Source organism: Fragaria vesca, linkage group LG5 (genome assembly GCF_000184155.1).
Source record: "Fragaria vesca subsp. vesca linkage group LG5, FraVesHawaii_1.0, whole genome shotgun sequence".
Taxonomy (NCBI): Eukaryota; Viridiplantae; Streptophyta; class Magnoliopsida; order Rosales; family Rosaceae; genus Fragaria; species Fragaria vesca.
Window position 1 is genome coordinate 23,376,181 of NC_020495.1, and position 20,217 is coordinate 23,396,397.

General features: G+C 40.3%; 2 protein-coding genes across 3 annotated transcripts; one reads left to right on the forward strand and one right to left on the reverse strand.

Annotated features, from left to right (window-relative positions):
* Nucleotides 1-3,383, reverse strand: LOC101297444 (pentatricopeptide repeat-containing protein At5g47360-like). Of its 2 annotated transcripts, XM_004300320.1 has the most exons (3): nucleotides 1,830-3,383; nucleotides 1,555-1,653; nucleotides 156-319 (listed from the first exon to the last, which is right to left on the reverse strand). In XM_004300320.1, exon 1 carries the CDS (start codon nucleotides 3,287-3,289, stop codon nucleotides 2,024-2,026), a length of 1,266 nt encoding a protein of 421 aa, XP_004300368.1. In that variant the 5' UTR covers nucleotides 3,290-3,383; the 3' UTR covers nucleotides 156-319; nucleotides 1,555-1,653; nucleotides 1,830-2,023. The 2 variants fall into 2 exon arrangements, with proteins under 2 accessions (XP_004300367.1, XP_004300368.1); XM_004300319.1 differs by lacking the exon at nucleotides 1,555-1,653 and having other exon boundaries at nucleotides 1-319.
* A 14,560-nt stretch (nucleotides 3,384-17,943) lies between these two features.
* LOC101297935 lies at nucleotides 17,944-19,985 on the forward strand. The gene has a single exon (XM_004300321.1). The coding sequence runs from the start codon at nucleotides 18,080-18,082 to the stop codon at nucleotides 19,823-19,825; it is 1,746 nt and encodes a 581-aa protein (XP_004300369.1). The 5' UTR covers nucleotides 17,944-18,079; the 3' UTR covers nucleotides 19,826-19,985.
* The last annotated feature ends 232 nt before the right edge of the window (nucleotides 19,986-20,217 follow it).

Consider the following 20,217-nt stretch of genomic DNA (forward strand, 5'->3'; position numbering starts at 1 on the left):
CCAGTAGCTAACAAGAGAAGCTTTTGGTTGATGAGGTGCACCTGGATATGATGAACCTTCAAGTACTGCTGTTGGTGCTTGCTATCAAATTAAGGTGCAGCTTGCTTCCTGTTGTAACCCACCAACTTTATGATGAACTCCACATACTCAGAATAACTACCTCACTGATTGCCACTTCATGACACAGAATCTTTTATCAAGAGTACTTCTTAATCTGGCCGTCAGATATTCCTAGATAACTTCTTGGACTTCAAATTCAGACCCTCTCAGGTTCTTTTAAGGTTTCCAAACAGATCCGGTCTACAATGTAAAAGTTTGTCTGCATAGAAACAAGGTGTCAGAATGAGTGAAAGATGCTTATGGTTGAACCTTAACAGGAAATCCTGTGACACCTCGCTAAATTTACTGATGAGAAATTAAGCAGCAGATGACATAGGGTCAACTATATGAAATATAAACCGGGTGGACTTCTTCATTTTTAAAGTGAACAATGACAACGGCTACATGATATTGTACCATGCTAACGGTGTTTTGTTATCTCTATGATTTTAATTTCAAAATTCCAATTACATAAAGAGGGATGAAAAAGAGGAGGAGCAGAATACTAGAATCTAATTTTGGCAGGAGAAGCAGCACCAAGTGCAGTAAGCTCCGAAACAGTTCCCATAAATGGTGTTCTTTCATCAATCAGTTGGCTGTTAAGCTTTGGAAGAAGATTAGATTCCCCCAAATACTTTTTACTTGAGCATATTCATCATATGATAACAGAGATATGACCGAACTATGACCAAAAATAATTAATTAATGGGAAAAATAGAAGAATTGGAAAAATAATGAATGGGTACCCATAGAGCTCAGCTTTCCCACTTGACACCAATATATAAAACTTCAGAAATAGGTAAAAATATATGGTGATTTGAGCATCCAATGAGAACCCAGTGGACAATGGCTAAAGAGACCCCCAAGTCTTTTTGTAAGAACGACTTTACATTACATTACGGGATATACTCTCAAGACTCAACAATACATACAGGAACACTACCAACAACAAACAGAAAACGCTATGAATTGATGAATGCTAACAGATTTCCTCACTTAATCAAATTGTCTGCAATATGGCTAACAGACCAAAGTAGAAGTGCATGCCTTTCCTTCATTATTTAGCTAGTATACAGATGACTATACCAATTCAATAAGCTACTTCAAAGTCGGTCAATCTTTTATAATTATGTCATCTTAACCAGACCCAGTAGGTCTAACAGGGAGAGAGAAAACTTATGTACATGAAGTCAGTACTAGAAAGCCATTAAGACATTCCGTACAAAGAGGCAGAAAAGCATATAGGCACAAGGTCACCCACGAAGAGAAAAAAATGCAAGTGTTTAGATAATTAAAAGGATAACCCTGAGAGAGAGAGAGAGAGAGAGAGAGAGAGAGAGAGAGAGAGAGAGAGAAAACAAGAACAACAACCAACAGAAACCGCAACATACAATCACAGACCACCAAGAAATGAGACTGCCATTATCTATGCTAGCAAAGAACATGTGTTCTTACATACACGGTATGAGGAATATAAAAGATACAGTTGCATGACTTGCATCTAGATATCACCAGTCACAATGCCAACTCCACTCCCTTGCATCAACACACAAACTGAAAGCAAATAATGAACCAAAAAAAGTAAAGTTTACTTGTTTAAAAGCAAATATGACCTGTGGACTGATAACCCTATAACTTACAAGCAGTATTCATTATGCCATTGAAATAGCTTTCGGGTAATAAGTAAATTAATTTAGAATAAAAAAAACTCAAATGAAATCATTGTTTACCAGGATCTGCCTTTATTTACTTCCACCTCCACGAAAATGGTTTTTATGCCAGATTGGAACAAGTACTCATCTGTTGCAAATACTACCAACTCAACTCAAGTATTGAGAAGTCTTTGAGCTGAAGAACATGAGTGGATTTATTAACAAACAAGAGCCAAGGCGACCTGAACATTGTATTTTCTTCAATGTCACCTTCAATTCCTTGTCAATTGTTTAACTAACTCTTCGTCTCCAGATTTCACCAGGACCTCAGATATAATATCAACATATGGACCTTTTAGTTTAATTCCTTTACTGAGCATTACCCTTGCAAGCTCTGCAGCCTCCACCAAGTGTCTTTGCTGACAAAGCCCCAACAAAAGAATAGAATAAGTATCAGATTCAATAGAAGATAAGCATTCCATCTTCTCAAGTTCACCAAATAAGCAATATGCGTCCACCATACGTCCCTCCAAACAACATTTTTTTAACATAATGGTACACACCAAACTGTTCGGTTTAACCCCACTATTAAGCATCATCCTAAGGACTTTCTCTGCCTCTTCAGGTCTTCCAACTCTTTCCAAAGACACAACAAAAGTACTGTAGCAATCAGTTTTTGTAACACTTCCACTTTTAACAACTCTATCAACCAACTTATAAGCGTGCTCAACTTGATCCTCCTTAACAAGACCTGTGATCAAAGTACTAACCGTGACGCGATTTGGTAAACAACCACGAGCTTCCATCCGGTCCAAAACAAGCAATGCCTCCACTGACCGATGCTTGTTACAAAGACACTGAATCACAGTCGTATATGTTACTACATTAGGACCACAATCCCCACCTTCCTTCTCCATCTCCTCCAACAACGTCAAGGCTCTCTCCATATCCCCAAACCTACAGAATCCATCAAGAAGCGCCGAGTACACCACAACATTCGGCACACAACCATTTTCCTTCATAAACATAAACAGTCCACATGCATCATCCAACCGACCCACATTACAGAACCCTTTAATCATCACCATATACGTGATCAAATCCGGATAAAGCTCCACCTCACTCATCTCCTTCACCAAACTCTCAGCCATATCCATATCACCCTTCTCACAAAACTGCCTGATAACAACATTATACACCACATTATCCCCTCGCAACCCGAACTCCGGCATTTTCCTCAGAACCCTCAAAGCCTCATCAGCAAGCTTAGCTTCTTTACACACATTAAACAAAACTTTAAACATCTTAACACTAACAGAGCAACCTTCAGCACTATAAGCCTCCAAAACATCAAAAATCAAACTTGGGTATTCCCTAATCTTATACAAGTCACAAGCTTTACTAAACATAAAGTAGCTATGCCTATAACTGGAGTGAACCCCAGCCCATATGAAAAATCTAAGACCCAATTGGGATTGGGTGGGATAGCATCTCTGTAAGACCTGACTTACACATTTGGCGTCCAAATTGAGCCTCATTGAGTCTAGGGTTTTCTCAATTTTGCCGCCATTTCTGTGGAGGTGATTCAAGACCGTCTCTGCTGACGTGGCAGTAGAGAAGCGAGAGATTGAGAGGTTGTGATTTTGGAGGCGAATTGAGGAAGAGAGGAATCGAGAGATTGAAGAAAGGGTCGTCATTTGGAGGAAAGTTCAGGGCTTTGGTTAAACCCTTGAATCTGAAAATGGAGAAGAAGCTTTCTACAGAGACGTTGGGCTTGAAACGGGTGTCGGGTCGGATCAGGTTAAGCTCTACTGGACCCGGAAGGAGAATGATTTGTGTTTGGAAATGATTTGGGTTTAGACAAAGAAAATATTTGTGACACTATATTATACATCTAGAAACAGTTGTGTTCCTTGATTTTTAAATTTAACTGGTATACGCCTATATTCTCAATTCTCGACATTTTTGTCTATTTTATCAATTGACCATCAAAAAATTCCGGTAAATTACTAAAATGACCAAAAGACACCTAGTGCAAATCATTTTTTTAATTCTCTCTTATTGAAGGTCGACCCGAACTTCTTCCCAGTCGTCGACCTCCGCCTATTCACCCAATGCGACCTCCTTCAGCTCACCAGCCTCTGCCTTCGCCCCGCTCACATCAAATTCTTGGTTTGATTTGGCCGAATTTCTCACGGTGGTCTGTCGGACCGGCAACAGCGACACCTAGCTTGAGGCGTTGGTTGCGAAGGTGTGTCAGTAGGTTGGCGCCTCTATTTGTGGCGGTGACATGTAAGAAGACCATGGCTTATATTTAAACTTATTTGGTTATTTTAATTTCAAATGCAGTGTATTTTCATGTGAACTCAATAAATGATTTGTCACAAATTCAACAGTGTATACCTTAGATGTCGTGAAAGTCAAAGTGTGTGTGTGTGCGTGTCAGAAGTTGTTTTAATTTACTTCGCTACGTATATTTTTTTGAAGTTTTAAATTGTAATCCATTGGTTGTATCGCCCAAAATTTTATAAATAGATAACCGAGCCATTCACTTTCATATCTTCTGCTTGCTAGTGATAGATCTATTTTTTAAATTATTGAGAGCCAATTTCTCAAAAGTAAGCCATTAAGGGATGAGGGAAGGGAGAAGGAGGAGGAAAGGGGAAGGTGATGGAGATCTTGAGAAACACTTACAGTTACTCAAAGAATTTCATTTTACCATAAAAATGAGTGGCATGGGAAAAATTGAACCGAGAGGATTTGCTGCATTGCATCTTCCAAGGTAAGTTTTTTAATTTGTTAAGCTTTCTTGTTTTTCATGAATGTGTAATGATTAACTTTTGACTCCCTTAAAACGTTTGCCAACCTCAGATATGATTCACCCAAGGAAAAACACATTGACTGCAGTGATATTCTGGTATACATCAAGTTCCATATCATTTATACAAGTCATACATTTTGAAGTAAATTTCATGTTAAGCTACAAATCGATCAAATATATACATACATCTGATCTATCTACATAATATCAGTATGAAAATATTGATTTATATAGGGTTGTGAAATTCACACACCCTTTTTCCTTTTTTGGTAACTTAGATTTTATCTTTTAGTGACTTAAACTTTGTCTTTTTATAAATGTGTTAATTAAAAAAAAATGGTGTGTTGATTTTAATTTGGGGTGTGTGAATTTCACATCCCTTTAAAGGGATAAGGTTCTCAAGTGATTTAGTGTCAAATGACTAAGTTATGACTATTATGTTTCATTGCAGCCCTACAAAAGCAGCCTCGGGTTCTTCCTCTATAAACGCATGCAAGTTTTCTTGTTAAAAAAAAAACGCTTACAAGTTTTCAAGGTGTCAGACATGTAACCGCCGAGTAATGCACCCATGCTTAAAACTCATCTTTAACTTAATGTAGCTCATCACTCATGTAATACATAGATTAATGTAAGACTCATGCAGTACATAGATTTGGTCTACCATTGGAAAGATTTATGGATGTATGGTTTGATGCCATCTTTCTTGCAGAACCTTGACACTGAAAAAAATTGTTCTCCCACCACGAAATCTTCTAACACTGGCTGGATTTGAAGAGTCTATAAAGAACTGGGCACAACTAGAGTCAATGACTATGCCACTTGCTTTCTTTGAGTTTGAAACGGTGAAGTTTGATCGGAGCTCACTGTAAGAATTTCTCTAAGCTCAAAGTTTTTGGCCCCTTAATGGTGCACTTTGCAAAGGCCATTGCTGCCAATATCCCGAACTTAAAGGTTCAAGTCTCCAGGGCAGCTTGGTGGAGAAGGAAGCCTTGGTTTACAATACTTTACCTACTAAACAACATGAAAAAATTTGGAAGTGTTGAACTTGTGTCACTGCCGCATCGTGGATGAAGGTGTTCCAGGACCAGGCTATATATATGCGTATGCAGCACATGAACTTAATTGTCATGTCTATCATGGAAAGGGCCTCGGGGATGAAGAACTTTCTAGTTTGTAACTCAAGGTTGTTCAACATTGGAATATGGCGAAGGGACATGGTGATGAGTACGCTTGCAGCATATTGATATGGAGAAGAACCATCTGCTGGGGAATCATTCTTGTATGTCGAATTGAACATTGTTAGTATGAGAAATTTCACAGCTGCGCTTGTGGAATGGTTTAAATTTCCGGCACTACTACAATATTGAGCAAAGGTGTGGTCTTTAGAGATGTTGCATTTCTCCGTAAGGATAACAATTGAGGGTATTAGTGGGTATTGGTGGAGTGTTAGGGGAAAATGCCACACATATGGGAATTGCAATACTCCTAATGGCCACACTAGGTGTGTGGTCTTTACTCAATAATGTAAGTAGGTGTGTGGTCTTTGCTCAATAATGTAGTAGTGCGGTTCATGCTACTTAATTAGTTTTTGATGGTTCAGTTAAGAACTTCTTCTATGAAGCCTTTGTTTATTGTATTAAGAACTTCTATGAAGCCTTTAATTATGTAGGTCATTAATCGAGTTGAAATGAATTAGCAAGTCCATTAGCTGTTGTGTTAAGAACGTCTATGTTTTTATTCTAACTTTTACTACTATCAACTTCTAAGTTTCCTTTCTTTTTGTCATCAATCAGAATTCTACGTTTTCGTTCCTTGGAATATATGCAAGTGCATATAACTTTGCTCCTTGAGGTTACAGGGCATTGATTATTAAGTTTTTGTTCCTTGGAATATATGCAAGTGCATATAACTTTGCTCCTTGAGGTTACAGGGCATTGATTATTAGCTGGGAAGATGTATATATTGGCAAGATTACTTTGAACAAGTATATTGGTTTCTATTCTTAAGCCGGGTGCTGGGGAATAGGTTTACTTAACTTCTCCATATATTTTATAAAGGTTTCCAATTGAGAGTTTATGTTTGTTTCTTTTTAGTCTCATCGATCAATGTAACATCATCACATGTTGATGTTGCGGTAGTCGATCAATGTTGAGATATAAATTCCACATCAGGAATATGGGATCTTGTCTGTCGGTTTATAAGGATTTGGGTCACTCCATCTATTGTCATTTAGTTTTGGATGTAAACCTCAGACTACTTTATCATTGTATCAAAGCGGGTTACCCACGTTCACGTGTGAAGCCTAAATGGTCACACGAACTTCACGTCACCCCAAATGTTGTCCACGTGTTAGACTTGAAAATTCGCCACACGTGTGGGGCGTGTTGAGATATAAATCACACATCGGGAATATGAGACTTTGCTTGTCGGTTTATAAGGGTTTTTGTCACTTCATCCATTGTCAATTGGTTTTGGATGTGAACCCCAGACTACTTTATCAATCAACACTTGGTTTGTGCATAAATCATGATACACCCCGAACCTAGTAAGTAATTTTAATATTGTGATTTCCAGTTTATTGGTAGCTAATCAATTCGGAAATTCATTATGCTATCCTTAATAGAGGTGGTTTAGTCGAGTTCATAGATTTTTAGTTACCCGAATAAGAGTTCGTAGGTAAAGGTTCTAGCTAAACAATAAGGCTTCTTATATGTGGGTTGGGGTATTTTAAGTGAGGCCCGGTTATGTTAGGGAATAAAGAAAAAAAAAGAAGAAGAAGGAGTCAACCACTCCCTCCACTCTCTCTCCCCGACCCCGACTCCGACCCCGCCCTATTCTCCTTGGCGGAGCGCAGCCATCCGGCCACAGCAGACCCCCGCGTCGGTTCCATTCGGCAGCTGGGACGTCGCTCGTCCTTCCTGGGTTGGTAGCCGGCCTCATCTCGCCGGCAGCGGCTCACGGTGGCACTGTGAAGGCCGTTGGTTTTGTAAGCCGGAACTTTCTTCTCCGGCCACCGATTCAAGGTATCTTTGGGGGGTTTTGTAGCTCTTTGATTAGTCTTTCAACCACCCAAAAGAGGTAGAACGATTTGGAGTATAGGGCAAATCAGAGCTCTTGAGTTCTTGAGTTTATAATGAGTTTTCCGGCCAAATCTTTGAGCTCTAGAGTTTGTGTTAGTCATGATTGTTGTTATGCTTGATGAGAGGAAGAGTTTGATGTATGCCTTGTTAATTTTGGTTGAAGTTGATTTAGTGGTGGTGGTTGACCGCCACTGCCGGCGGTTGACCGCCACTGCCGGCGGTTGACCGCCACTGCCGGCGGTTGACCGCCACTGCCGGCGGTTGACCGCCACAGCCGGTGACTGCTGCCGGTTTTGGTGGTGGTTTTGAGTAATTTTGGATGATTTCTACAAGGGATAAATGTTGTTGTACTGTATGGTGATTTTTGGTGAAGAGTGCTTGGAAATTGGGATAGTTTTGATGGCTCCATGGGTGAGAGATGAGTGGTATTGAAGTGTTGGAAATTTTGGTGAGTGTTAGTAGGAATTTAGGGAAGTTTAAGTTGATTTTGGTGAAAGAGTAGAGGTGAGCCCCATCCTTGGGAATTTCCATATTTGTGCTTAAGTGTTAGAACGTTGAGGAAAAATTGGAGAAGGTTAGTAAAAATGGTTGGGGTTCTCCTTAGTTTTTGGAGAGTGTAGAGTGAGGGTAGATGACATTGCCCTATTTTGTTACTTTGATATTCTTGTATTATTTTTGTCTCGGACCTTAAATCTCGTTTTGTACAGGACGAGAGGAGACACCACGTGAGGAGGGCTCTGACCGACGTCAGGCTTAGCCGCCTATACTGTGAGTGGACATTTTATTTTTAAAAGAGTATGCATGCATGATTTGTTTAGAAAATCATCACTAATTTTCTGAATTGACATTATTATTTCTTCTATGAAGGGAGCTTGAAAATGATTTGAGTTATTCTATTTTAAGCATGTTAACGTGTGAGACACGTTGAATTTAATTAACTATATTGCTCTTAGAATTTTTCCAAGTACGGTTGGGAATCGTACTTATATTTTATTTATGAGTTTCGAGGAAACTCATATGATTTATATTTTCCTTATGCCATATTCTTGGAATATATATGATGTCAATGCTAGCATGTCGTTCCACCTTTCGAGGTGATGTGACACCCACGTTTCAAGTGGGGTCACGCAAGCCCTTTCCACCCTAGTGGTGATGTGATGTTGCCGGCGGCATCACGCAAGCCCTGTGCCCTATCCGTCAACTTGACGTGAAGGTACAGGGAGTATGGGAGTACTATGCCTGGGAGGCAACCGAGTCTGGGAGACTCATTTATATGGCCATATAGAATATTCTATTTGAGTTGTTAAATTGACTAGCGGGGCTAGTCCATTATTTTTTGGAAGTTTTTTTTTTATACGAGAATCTATTTATTTTTCTTATTGTTTTACGACTAGCGGGGCTAGTGGGAATTTTGGTTGAGCTTATAATATCTACATGCATGAAAATTCTTTGTTTCCGTATAAATGGAAAAGCATATAAAATTTTGAATTAGTATCATTATGCTCTTGGTTACTTATTTAATTAGTTTTTTTTTCGTCCACTCACGCTAACGTTTTTAAATGCTTTTCCCTGGGCCCTTTGTTTTCAAATGCCCAGATTGCAGAGCTCCTGTTCGGTTTCCCTAGGAATTGAGGCATAGTTTTCCCGCTGCTCCTTGCTGATCGTAGGTTACCTGTTAATCTATGTGTAGTTGTTTTATTTTCCTCCCTTAGTGCTCTGAGAACTATAGGATGATGTAAATTAAGTTGAAGTGTTTTTCTTTAGGACTATGTCTCAAGTAGAGAGTTTAATCTTGGTTGATGTTCATGTTAATTAATGTAGTTGAGAATTTGGTTTGGTTGTTAAGTACTGTTATGCCTTTGGTTCTTGTTATGGGGAGTGAAGGACTCCTGGAGTGGTGGTTGACGATTATAGTTGAAGTGTTCAGTTTCATTACAGGATGGGTTGTCCATTTTTAGGGGAGGTTATACCGAAATTTCGGTATAATCTCTTTTAAGAATGGACCCCGCAAGACTTGCCTGTTTTAGCTGGGTGTTTTCAGGGTGGGTCTTGTCAAATCATCTAGAATCATGGTCGTCTTTAAAGGTTCTCAAGGCACTGCACACCAGCATGTTTGCTAATGCTGAACTTATAAATATATGAAACTTGTTTTTTTTTTTTAGAATGAAATTGTTTCTGCATAATCCCGGGGACTATGTAGAATCATGGTGGAACACGGACAACAGACAATCATGGGCAAGAGACAAGGACATATATTGGTTCACCATGCCATCGGAGGACATGGTTACGTCCACTTTACAATCAACTATCCATTAGATCATTTCTACATATGGGAAGCCTTCCTTTTATAACTAAGGAAGGTTCCCTCCTTTTACATATTTCCAATGTGGGACAAACTATACATATATCTTTTTATGATGCCTTCTTGTGGAGCATGACTGGTCTATGGGCGAGGAAGGTAGTTCTCAACTACCGACTACAAGTCCTCCCAAGTTCCCGTTCAAGACATGTCTTGAGTGGGGACTTGATATATAAAATGCCCATAGACTAGTCATTTATCAACGGGCACCCGGTCCCAGTCCCCCCCAAGTCCGTACTCAAAAGGTGTGTTGAACGGGTCTTGCGTGTTCCGGGTCTTGCTTGTTCCGGGTCTTGCTTTTCTTGATATTCACTGTGATCATTAAGTCCGCCGATAAGATAAAAAAAAATATAAAAAAAAAATGCCCAATGAACAAATGTCCCTCCCGACCCCCGGCTTCCAAACTTACTATGTCGGGCGAGGTGTTTTCACGTTTCCAATGGCAAGGTACTGTTGGTTCCCATTTTACGACCATACGGGTGTTATATTTTTCCATGGACAAAGGTAGCGAGCCCTTTCCATATCTGGTATTACTACTCAAGTGACGGGGTGTTAACGCCGTCTGTGGTTTATCAAGCCACTTGCTCCGTTTTTAAAGGGATGATATAAAACTTATGTCTTTCGGTCGATCACTTATGCCTCTCGCTTGATATTACTCAGGATTTTCATGACTTATGCCTCTCGGTCGATCGCCTATCCCGCTTCATATTACTCGGGATTTTAATGACTTATGCCTCTCGGTCGATCGTCTATCCCGCTTCATATTACTCGGGATTTTAATGACTTATGTCTTTCGGTCAATCGCCTATCCCGCTTGATATTACTCGGGATTTTAATGGCTTATGCCTTTCTCGGTGGAATACCAGCTGAGAAGATATCATGCATACGTGAAGCATGCTTTGAGTTTCATAAAAGGCAATCAAATGAGAGACTTACCTGTGAAAATAGCTGTCGAATGGATGCACATAGGAGGTATAGTATCATGAGCATTTTCATCTTAGCACTCCCAGAGGATGAGACCTTCTTTGGCCGGTGTTTTATATATAGGCCAAGGTCGGGTTGTCACTAAGATCTTCCATGCATTTTTCTTTCTTTATCTTTTTCTTTTTTGTCTTCCCTTGACTTTTTCTTTTTTTTTTTTGGCCACCGAGACCCGCTGCTTGCAGATTAGACTTAGGCACTGAGCCTTCCCCTTTCGATACCCGGAGACTAAGGTAATGGAGCCCTGACTTGCACATGGGGTCAATTCTCTACCTTCTTCAATTTCTTTTCTGCTTCCCGTGGCTGAATATGCTCAGACGGGAACCCCGGGATTACGAGATTATCCGAGTTCTCGGTACTTTAGTGTGGTTTTGAGGTGTGTCCATCGAGCTTAAACCATGCAAGTCTCGCTATATACCAGAGACTCTCTTCACTTCTTTCGACTTTTTATACTGGGGGAGCTCTGTCAGGGAGTTTGACCATCGGGTGCCGGAGATATAACTTGAATCCAGTGAAAGGATGAACTCAACGAGTCTTGTATATATGCTACAGAGGAAGATCCTTGTCAACACTCATCCATGCATTTCCTCTGATGAACGTAATTACCCTAAGGCTGCATGAATTCCTAGTGATTTCAAATTCAATCAATTGACTTTTTTCTTTTCATGACCCGCTGGTGCTTCTTGATTCATTCATGGAGACTTGTACTCTATTTAACTCGCTTAGTGTTCTCTGATCCCTTTAGACTGTTCTGCTTTAATCATGGTGCCATCATGTGTTATGCCAATAATATACCCGGTCGAGTGATCATGATTTCCCGGAAGAGAAGGTGAGGTGTTACCACTGCTAAAATTGATTCTATAATGGACTTACCACTGCTCATATGATCAAATAGAATGGTCCCCGGGATGAAGTTGATCGAAACCTGGAGAGGTGGTGTTGCTGCCGGATGGGTGTCCATAGCAATTTTTCAGTGGGCACCCAACCGAACACATCTGCAGTTGAATGATGCCAGCAGATCGAGTGACCCACTCCAAGTCGATCAAGGCCGATCACAGTCCCTCGGTCAGGTCTGATCCCAACTCCCACATTAACTCCCTCTCCTGATGAATTCGACCAATTGGGAACATAAGCTTGCTTTGCCTGAACATGGACTCTGCTATCCCGGAGGCAAAGAAACTGTTGATTGCTTATTTCGATATCGAGTCTGGCACCGAACTCGACTGTGATAAAGTGGGCTTCCGGCGAATCCGTTTGCCCCTGACTGATGAACTTGACCCGATGGAGCTCATGAGGCCGGTCCCGAGCGGTGTCGAAGATCCCGGTGAGTTACAGTTGGCTGCACACCCGCACCTTGATGAAATCGTGATCGAGATCATCGACTACCATTGAGACAGGAAGGTCCCGGATGCTAGCTGCCGATCGGGAACCCGGGCGGGTCACTCCTTGGACTGTGCGGACAAAGGTCCGGGATGGGTCTTACGGCTACCAGCAGAGATCTCTGGCGATTTGGAACAAACCGGAGGCCGCCACTGGGAAAAGAACCCTTGGGTCTCGCTGAATCATCTCCGGGACGGTGGTTGGAGTTTGTTGTTCGGCCTTGGCAACATCCCGATGATAAAAGGACCCGGGCGGGTCATGCCATCCCTCTTGGTGGCATGGGCCTGCATATGGCCTCCTGATGGGTTGGGCCCGAGATGACTCAGGCCTGCATGAGCTTACTGGCAGAGCAACAAGACTTTTTGTAACGTTTCCCACAGACGGAGCCAAATGTTTCTGCATAATCCCGGGGACTATGTAAAATCATGGTGGAACACGGACAACAGACAATCATGAGCAAGAGACAAGGACATATAGTGGTTCACCATGCCATCGGAGGACATGGCTACGTCCACTTTACAATCAACTATCATGTCCAATAGGCCTTTGGGATCGGGAGAGAGAGATTCAATCCTCTATCCATCAGATCATTTCTACATATGGGAAGCCTTCCTTTTATAACTAAGGAAGGTTCCCTCCTTTTATATATTTCCAATGTGGGACAAACTATACATATATCTTTTTATGATGCCTTCTTGTGAAGCATGACTAGTCTATGGGCGGGGAAGGTAGTTCTCAACTACCTACTACAGAGAAATATATGAAACTTGTTTCAAATAGAAAGGTATCTGAACTTGATAGATAAAGTTTTATGCCAGTCTCTACTACTACTTCTAACAAGCAACAGTACTCTTGCTAACTCATAAAGCCTCCTCCGAGCATATTAGGCACTTGTTGTGGTTGCGGGAGCTGTGGTTGCTTTTGTTGCTGGAGCTGAGCTGTGGTTGCAATTGTTACTCCTGTAGCTGCGGCTGCTGTTCCTGCATCTATTGTAGTTGCAGCTGCTGTTGCTGCATTTGTTGAAGCTGAAGCTGCTATTGCTGCATGTGTTATTAGCTATGGTTGTTGTTATTGCATTTGTTGCTGACCACGTATGTGTGACTTAAACAGATCCATATCCTGAACCGATGGTAGATTTATCTTTTTAGTAAGAAATGAAGACAAAGTTACTATGAATCAAATCTACGAAAGCAAATATAGAGATCCAAATTTGACAAACTAGAGATATCACTAGCTAAGAGAGGGTATCCAAATTCAGAAACAAAATAACTAAGAGAAGAACATTATTTTGAGGGGAAAATGGAGTCGAGCTCCTTTGATTTTCATCATACGACCGTACTAGGTCAAGCTTGGAGGTTGTCCTAGAACAACTCCATTTACAAGTTGAAGCTCATATGCATGCACATATGCATGTCTACAATTCAAAAGAAAACTACAAATACTGAAGAAAGAAAAAAGATTAATGTTTAAAAAAGAACTTATTAAGGCCTAGAAAGCATGTAACCTACAACATCAAATCAAAGTACCCCAACTTAATGCATCGAGACTGCTTAAAGACCATTTCGGTATACCTTTCCAACAAAAAGGGGGGTAGACTTCAATTTGGAGATGTAGGGGTCTTGTCACACAGTCCCAACATGAAAACTAAATCACAACCCAACAGAGCCTAAAAGGAGAAGAAGATGCAATGGGCTGAAGGTAAAAGCCCATCCCACATACACACTTCCACTATCGGTCCCAATTGTATCGGATCAGGCTGTACTGTCGGAATTGCTGCCTCCGCCTATTCAATCAGACGGCCTCCCTAACATCGCCATCCCTTCCAGAAACGGCAGAGTACCCCTGTGACCAAAGATTAGGGCCGAAAACCGCCTCCTAAGTCTCTACTTCTACCGTAGCCACTTCACCATTAACGTCGGCCTTAAGAAAGTCGCGCCGCCTCCAAACAATCAGCAGAAGCTTGATACTGGCTCGCCTAAAAAGATGATCGTCTGTGAAAGGTTGCCAACGAGAACCAAAGCCAAATAGCGCCGCCGTCAAGCTTTAGATCCACGTCCCTCACCCACCGCAGTCGAAGATAAAGACCAACAGAAAAGAGAACCAGGAGCCTTCGTCCCTCTCCTCCTAGATCGTGAGGCCAGACGACATCCCTAGTGGCTGGGAGCGTATCAGAAAAGCTGCCGCCGCCTTGCTCTCAAAACCCCTAGAACCTTACAGGTTTCGGTCTTTTTCCGGTGTATATAAGATAAGAACATTATTTCAATCCAATGGTATTCGAGTTTTCGCATTATTTTTTCAGAATCCGATCCGAACCGAACTTCCTTAAACGGATCGAATCCACGAAAGGTTGTTTTTTATTAAAATATTTCACCTGAACTCATATAAATATTTATTATATTTACGTTACATTTACTCAAAGAATTTCATTCTACCGTAGAAATGAGTGGCATGGGAAAAATTGAACCGAGAGGATTTGCTGCATTGCATCTTCCAAGATAAGTTTTTTAATTCGTTAAGCTTTCTTGTTTTTCATGAATGTCTAGTGATTAACTTTAGGAGTAATTATTCTCTGTACCCGGAACACCACGTGGCACTGCCAGCTGTTGTACCCAGCCAATCATATAACTCATATTCATGTGGGGACCAGCACGGGATGAAAAAAAAAGAGGAAAAGTAATTAAATACACCAATCAGAAATAAAAATAAAACACGTGGACCAATTAGATTAAAAGGAAACATAAAACATGTGGTGTTCCGGGTACAATTAATAATTTCCCTAACTTTAGACTCCTTTTACAACGTTTGCCAACCTCAGATCTGATTCACCCAATACTTGGACTGCAGAGATATTATGGTATGTATCAAGTTCCATATCATTTATACAAGTCATACATTTTGAAATAAATTACATGTTAAGTTTCATATTGATCACTATATACATATATTTGGTTCAGTTAAGGAATAAGAAGGAAAGGCTGATGGACATTAATTGAACGATATTCTCATGTCATGCACAAGCTCTACGGTCAGTAAAGACTGAAGACATGAAATTTTGTAGCTCCTCTGATCAGTCAAATGGAATTTTGGCGTGGTTCAGATACTAGTTGTGTACTTGTGTTGTGATGTAGAGAACGACTATTGTTAATAATACTCGGTAAAGATGTTTGATTTTGTTATCGATCTCAAACACAATTTTGTAGGTTCGTATAAAATATAGGTGTTTAAGATCAATATTGGTCCCGTTTTGTTTTAGGCTAGAGAAAAGGAATCAGATCCACCCCTCTCCGGATCGTTAATTTCCTCCTCACGTATACTTTTGGACACAAATTAATGTGAAAAAAGAAGGATACCTTATTGCTCATCTTCATCATTCTTCATCGTAAGACGAGGATTATCTTCTTAATCCTTCTTTTGCCTTTTCTCAAAAGCTGTCTAACGCCTAACGCCCTAACTACATGTGTGATTATTTCGATAGGCACTACTATTTACATGCAAGCTTTTTTGGTCTCTGCTGATTCAAGATGAGACTCAAAATATATATCAATACTACGTCGACGCCAAACGAAATGAACATATATGTGCAAGTTTATTATTAGACTAATCATGGAACCATATTCAGACTTATCAATATCAAAGTATCTTTGTCTGTTAACCACTTAACCATTACGATCGAGTTAGGGAATTCTAGAAATGACTATAGCTATCTTATAGAAGAAATACTTCGAAATATGAAAATGTGAGCAAGTCATTGGCTTCAACAGCCTTGTGATCTTGGTCGTCATAAACGAAAAGAAGCAGCTTCAACACGATGTGGTGTTTACCTACGTGCCTTTCAGGCTAAGAGAAATCCAACTAGCTAGGTGTTCATATATAAATATAACATATGAAGCACGCATAAGATCCAGTACTTTCCAAGTCTATCAAGTTATAAGAACAGATTCTCAATATCTTCCGCCTATATGTTTCATGGAAATCACCATCTGATTATCACAATTAGAGTTTAACATATTAATACCCAACCGATCAACTGCGTGTCTTTTAAGAGCATCCAGATTTTACATCATCCTGATTCCCAAGTACAGTATTGCTAGCTAGCATCTGAAGAATTGAGAAGCAAAATAGACAAGAAAAGAAAAGCATTTCCCCCCATAAGAAGAATGCAAAATCATAAAATTCCACTATCTATTTTAGTTTTCTTTCTCTGGATGAATTAAAATTATACCACCTCCACAAAAAAGCTTAGCGTAGGCATTCCAAAAGAAGAATCCAGACCACAGCCACGCAACCTATTTGCCCCTTCCAATTTGCCCCGATCGATCCCTCCCCAAAATGCCCCATACAGTTCTCTTTTCTCTGATGAGTTTAACAAACCATAATATTACTCGCAGTGCTTAACTTTCCACTTCATTCCTTTTTATCCGATGCTGCTTATATGTAAAGCCGAAAGGAACCAGTCTGTGATGTGAAAAGTTTGGATTTCCAGCCGAGCAAAACCTTATCTTGAATACTTATTCATACTCAGATCTGCCTTTGTATTTTCTCCAAGATCACATTCACGTCACTCTTGCGATAACCTGACTCGGTTATTTTGGACCCTTTTTTTTCTTTGTTAATTGTGGAGAATTTATACTACACAGTCACTGTTTTTTTCCTTACACATGCAGAAGCTGTAGTCGGCAGCTTTGTTTCACTCGATGACTCGGGATTTTCTCTATCTATGAGTGAGACGAAGTTCATGTCATATTGGTCGATCTTTTGCCCTAGTAATTACAATTTTTTTTTTATCTGTTTAAGGTGATTTGTAGAACGTTTTGTGCTTATCGCCATGAAAATCATAAAACCAAGCCATCTGAACTGCATGTTGGGCAACTTTTGTAGAAGAAATGTCGAGCGCTGATGATGATCCTCTTCATGGATATCGAATGTGTATCGTATCGAAAATACTCTTCTTCTTCTTTTGTGTAAAAAGAAGTATAAATTTAGTTCCATCTTCCAAGCACACACTACTACATTGCAAATACTTCATTTAGTTTGTTATACTACAATTTTTTTAACAGGGATATGTTCCTCAATTTGCCTAAACTATAAGAAGAAAACCTCAATTATCACTTTTCCTTGGGCATCGCATGTGAGCTTCTTCAGCAAAACTGGGACAAGACTGCTTTTCTAGACCTATATTCAACAAAATGTGGTGGATTCCAAGTAGTCTGAGTGGTATTATGTTCTCACAACAGTCCATTACCGACCATTAGAATGTTTAAGAAGCATCTTTGATTTTTAAGTAAAAGGAATAGTAGGTTTCCAGAATAGCCAATAAGTTTGACTCATTTGTAAGGTGGATGATGCTTCTTGAAGTTCTTGAACCATTTTTAGCTAGCTATCTTAGTTGTTCACCATTTTAGAATTCAGCATATAACCCTTTTCTCCAATTACTGAGTAAATTCACAAATCAAAAGAGAAAAAGCATTTTGAATATGAAGAAATTAAGTGAAGGAAAGGCTATATATGTAATTGGAAAGAGATAGAGGTTAAAAAGCTAAAGCCTGCAAAATTGCTTCTCACACATCTCCAAAACTTTCCCCTCCACTGTCTCTACTTTCCTCTCTCTCTCTCTCCACTTATCCTTAATCCTTAAGTCTTCCTTACCTTCTTCCTCATCTTCTTCTTCCTGAAATTCTGCTGAAGCAATAAGGGTTTCATTCTCTTCATGTGTTCTTCAATGGCAGAGCTAGAATCAGAGTCATACACCAAACCCCAAAAGGTGGTGTCATCAGATCAAAACCATGAAAACCAAAGTAAGTTCTACAATCATTTTCTGTACAAGATTGCTCTAGTTGTAGTTTTCTTCGTTATTCTCCCACTTTTCCCATCACAAGCTCCTGAGTTCATAAACCAAAGTCTTATCACCAGAAGCTGGGAGCTTCTTCATCTCCTCCTAGTTGGTATAGCTGTGTCTTATGGCTTATTTAGCAGACTAAACGAAAAAGTAGAGAAAGAAAACAACACCAAATTCGACAATGCTCACTCCTATGTGTCTAGAATTCTTCAGGTGCCCTCAGTTTTTGATGATGAGGCAGAAACCTCACCTGGACTTGATGAAAGCAAGGTCCAGGCATGGAGTAGTCAGTATTTTAGAAATGAACCTGTGGTGGTTGTGGCTCAAGAACACTCTGTTCTTGATGAACATAGGGATAGCAGTTCAATACATGGTGAAAAGCCATTGCTTTTGCCTGTTAGGAGCCTAAAACAACGTGTTCCTGACCAGGAGACGATAGAATCTGTTGATGAATCTAGTGTTACTTCTGGTGGGGCTCTGAGTAGGTCTAATTCTAGGTCTGGTTCAAGAAGGTTTTCGAGCAGATCAATTAAGGCTAGAGCTGGTGAAACTGGGGGTCTAGATCATCAAGAATTGGAGGAGAAGTTGAAGGAGAGTGTTGTGCTTCCTTCTCCAATACCGTGGCGATCAAGATCAGGAAGGTTGGAAGTGAGGGAGGATCTTGTTAGTAGTACTCCAATGGAGGAAGCTGAGTTTAACCGCCTAGATCCTCGGGGAGTTTCGAGGTCCCAAAGCTCTCATTCATCTCGATCCGATTCAGTGTCTTCATCACCAAAGCTGTCTCCTTCAACATCACTTTCGTCTCCAAAGAAGTTATCTCCTGCACCCTCATTGTCATCAGAAGCTCAAGCCAAGAGTGTTGAGGATGGGGGGAGGAAGAGGAGCTTTTACAAGAGTTCTATTCCCCCACCTCCTCCACCCCCACCGATGTTTTATAAATCATCATCATTGAGGCCAAGCAGTGATGAGGTTTCTTATGAGAAAGATTTGAGAAGAAGCTTCACTAGTGAAGCAAAGAACTTGAATAGGAGCAATGGAGAATTTATGATGGGCAGAGTTAATTCAGGGCTTGAAACAAAGCATAGGCTGAGCCATGTTGATGGCATTTCAATGGCAAAGTCTGTCAGAACAACCAGAGCTGGAGAACCAGGATATGTAAACGGGAAGGTGGAGCAAAGCGCTAAGGAAGTTGAAGCAAATGTGGTGGAGGATGTAACAAGAAAGAGGGTGGGGTTCAATGAATCTTCATTCTGGACTGAGAAGCTGAGCCATGAAAGCAGCATCCCCAACAACCCCAAGTCATCGGCTTTTGAAGAATTCTCTGAGGAAGATGAGAAGGAAGATCTTTTCGACAAGGTGGTTATGGAATCAGATGAAGAAACCGAAAGCGAGGGTGATGACACTGAAGGAGATTTTGCTCCTAAAGACATTGGAGGGAGCCCAAAGCCAAGTCCAAGGCCCTATCAACCTGCTTCTGGCAATGCAAGTGACGGAGGGCCTGATGTGGATAAGAAGGCAGATGAGTTCATAGCTAAATTCAGGGAGCAGATTCGGCTTCAGAGAATAGATTCGATCAAGAAATCGAGTGCTCAGATTAGTAAAAACTTGTCCAGGTAAAATGTGAAGATATTTCAGCCCCATTAATGTTAAAACAGGAAGGATTGTAAACTTGTTTTACTTTCTTGGTTTTATGTTCAAATTGACTTGATATATTATAGCTTTTGGTTCAAAACTTCAAATTATGATCATGATATAAATAGAATTATATGTTCTTGTTAATAAGACTTTACCTTCAATTTCTGCTACCTAGTCATGTTCCGTGTGGATTTTGAATCAAATTAAAGCAACCACCGTAAATCCAAGTTCAGGAAAGCCGCATCTCATTTAACAGCAATATGATTGAGCTCAAATCGTTTCAATGCAATGTGTTTTTGTATGATCCCCTGTTATAGGACTTTACGTGTCATGCATTTTATTGGCTAGAACTATTGGACAAACACAAAGCAAAG

Excerpts from the sequence above, each read along its gene's own strand:
- LOC101297444 (XM_004300319.1), bottom strand. The coding sequence starts at position 3,289 with ATGAGGCTCAATTTGGACGCCAAATGTGTAAGTCAGGTCTTACAGAGA.
- LOC101297935 (XM_004300321.1), top strand. The coding sequence starts at position 18,080 with ATGTGTTCTTCAATGGCAGAGCTAGAATCAGAGTCATACACCAAACCC.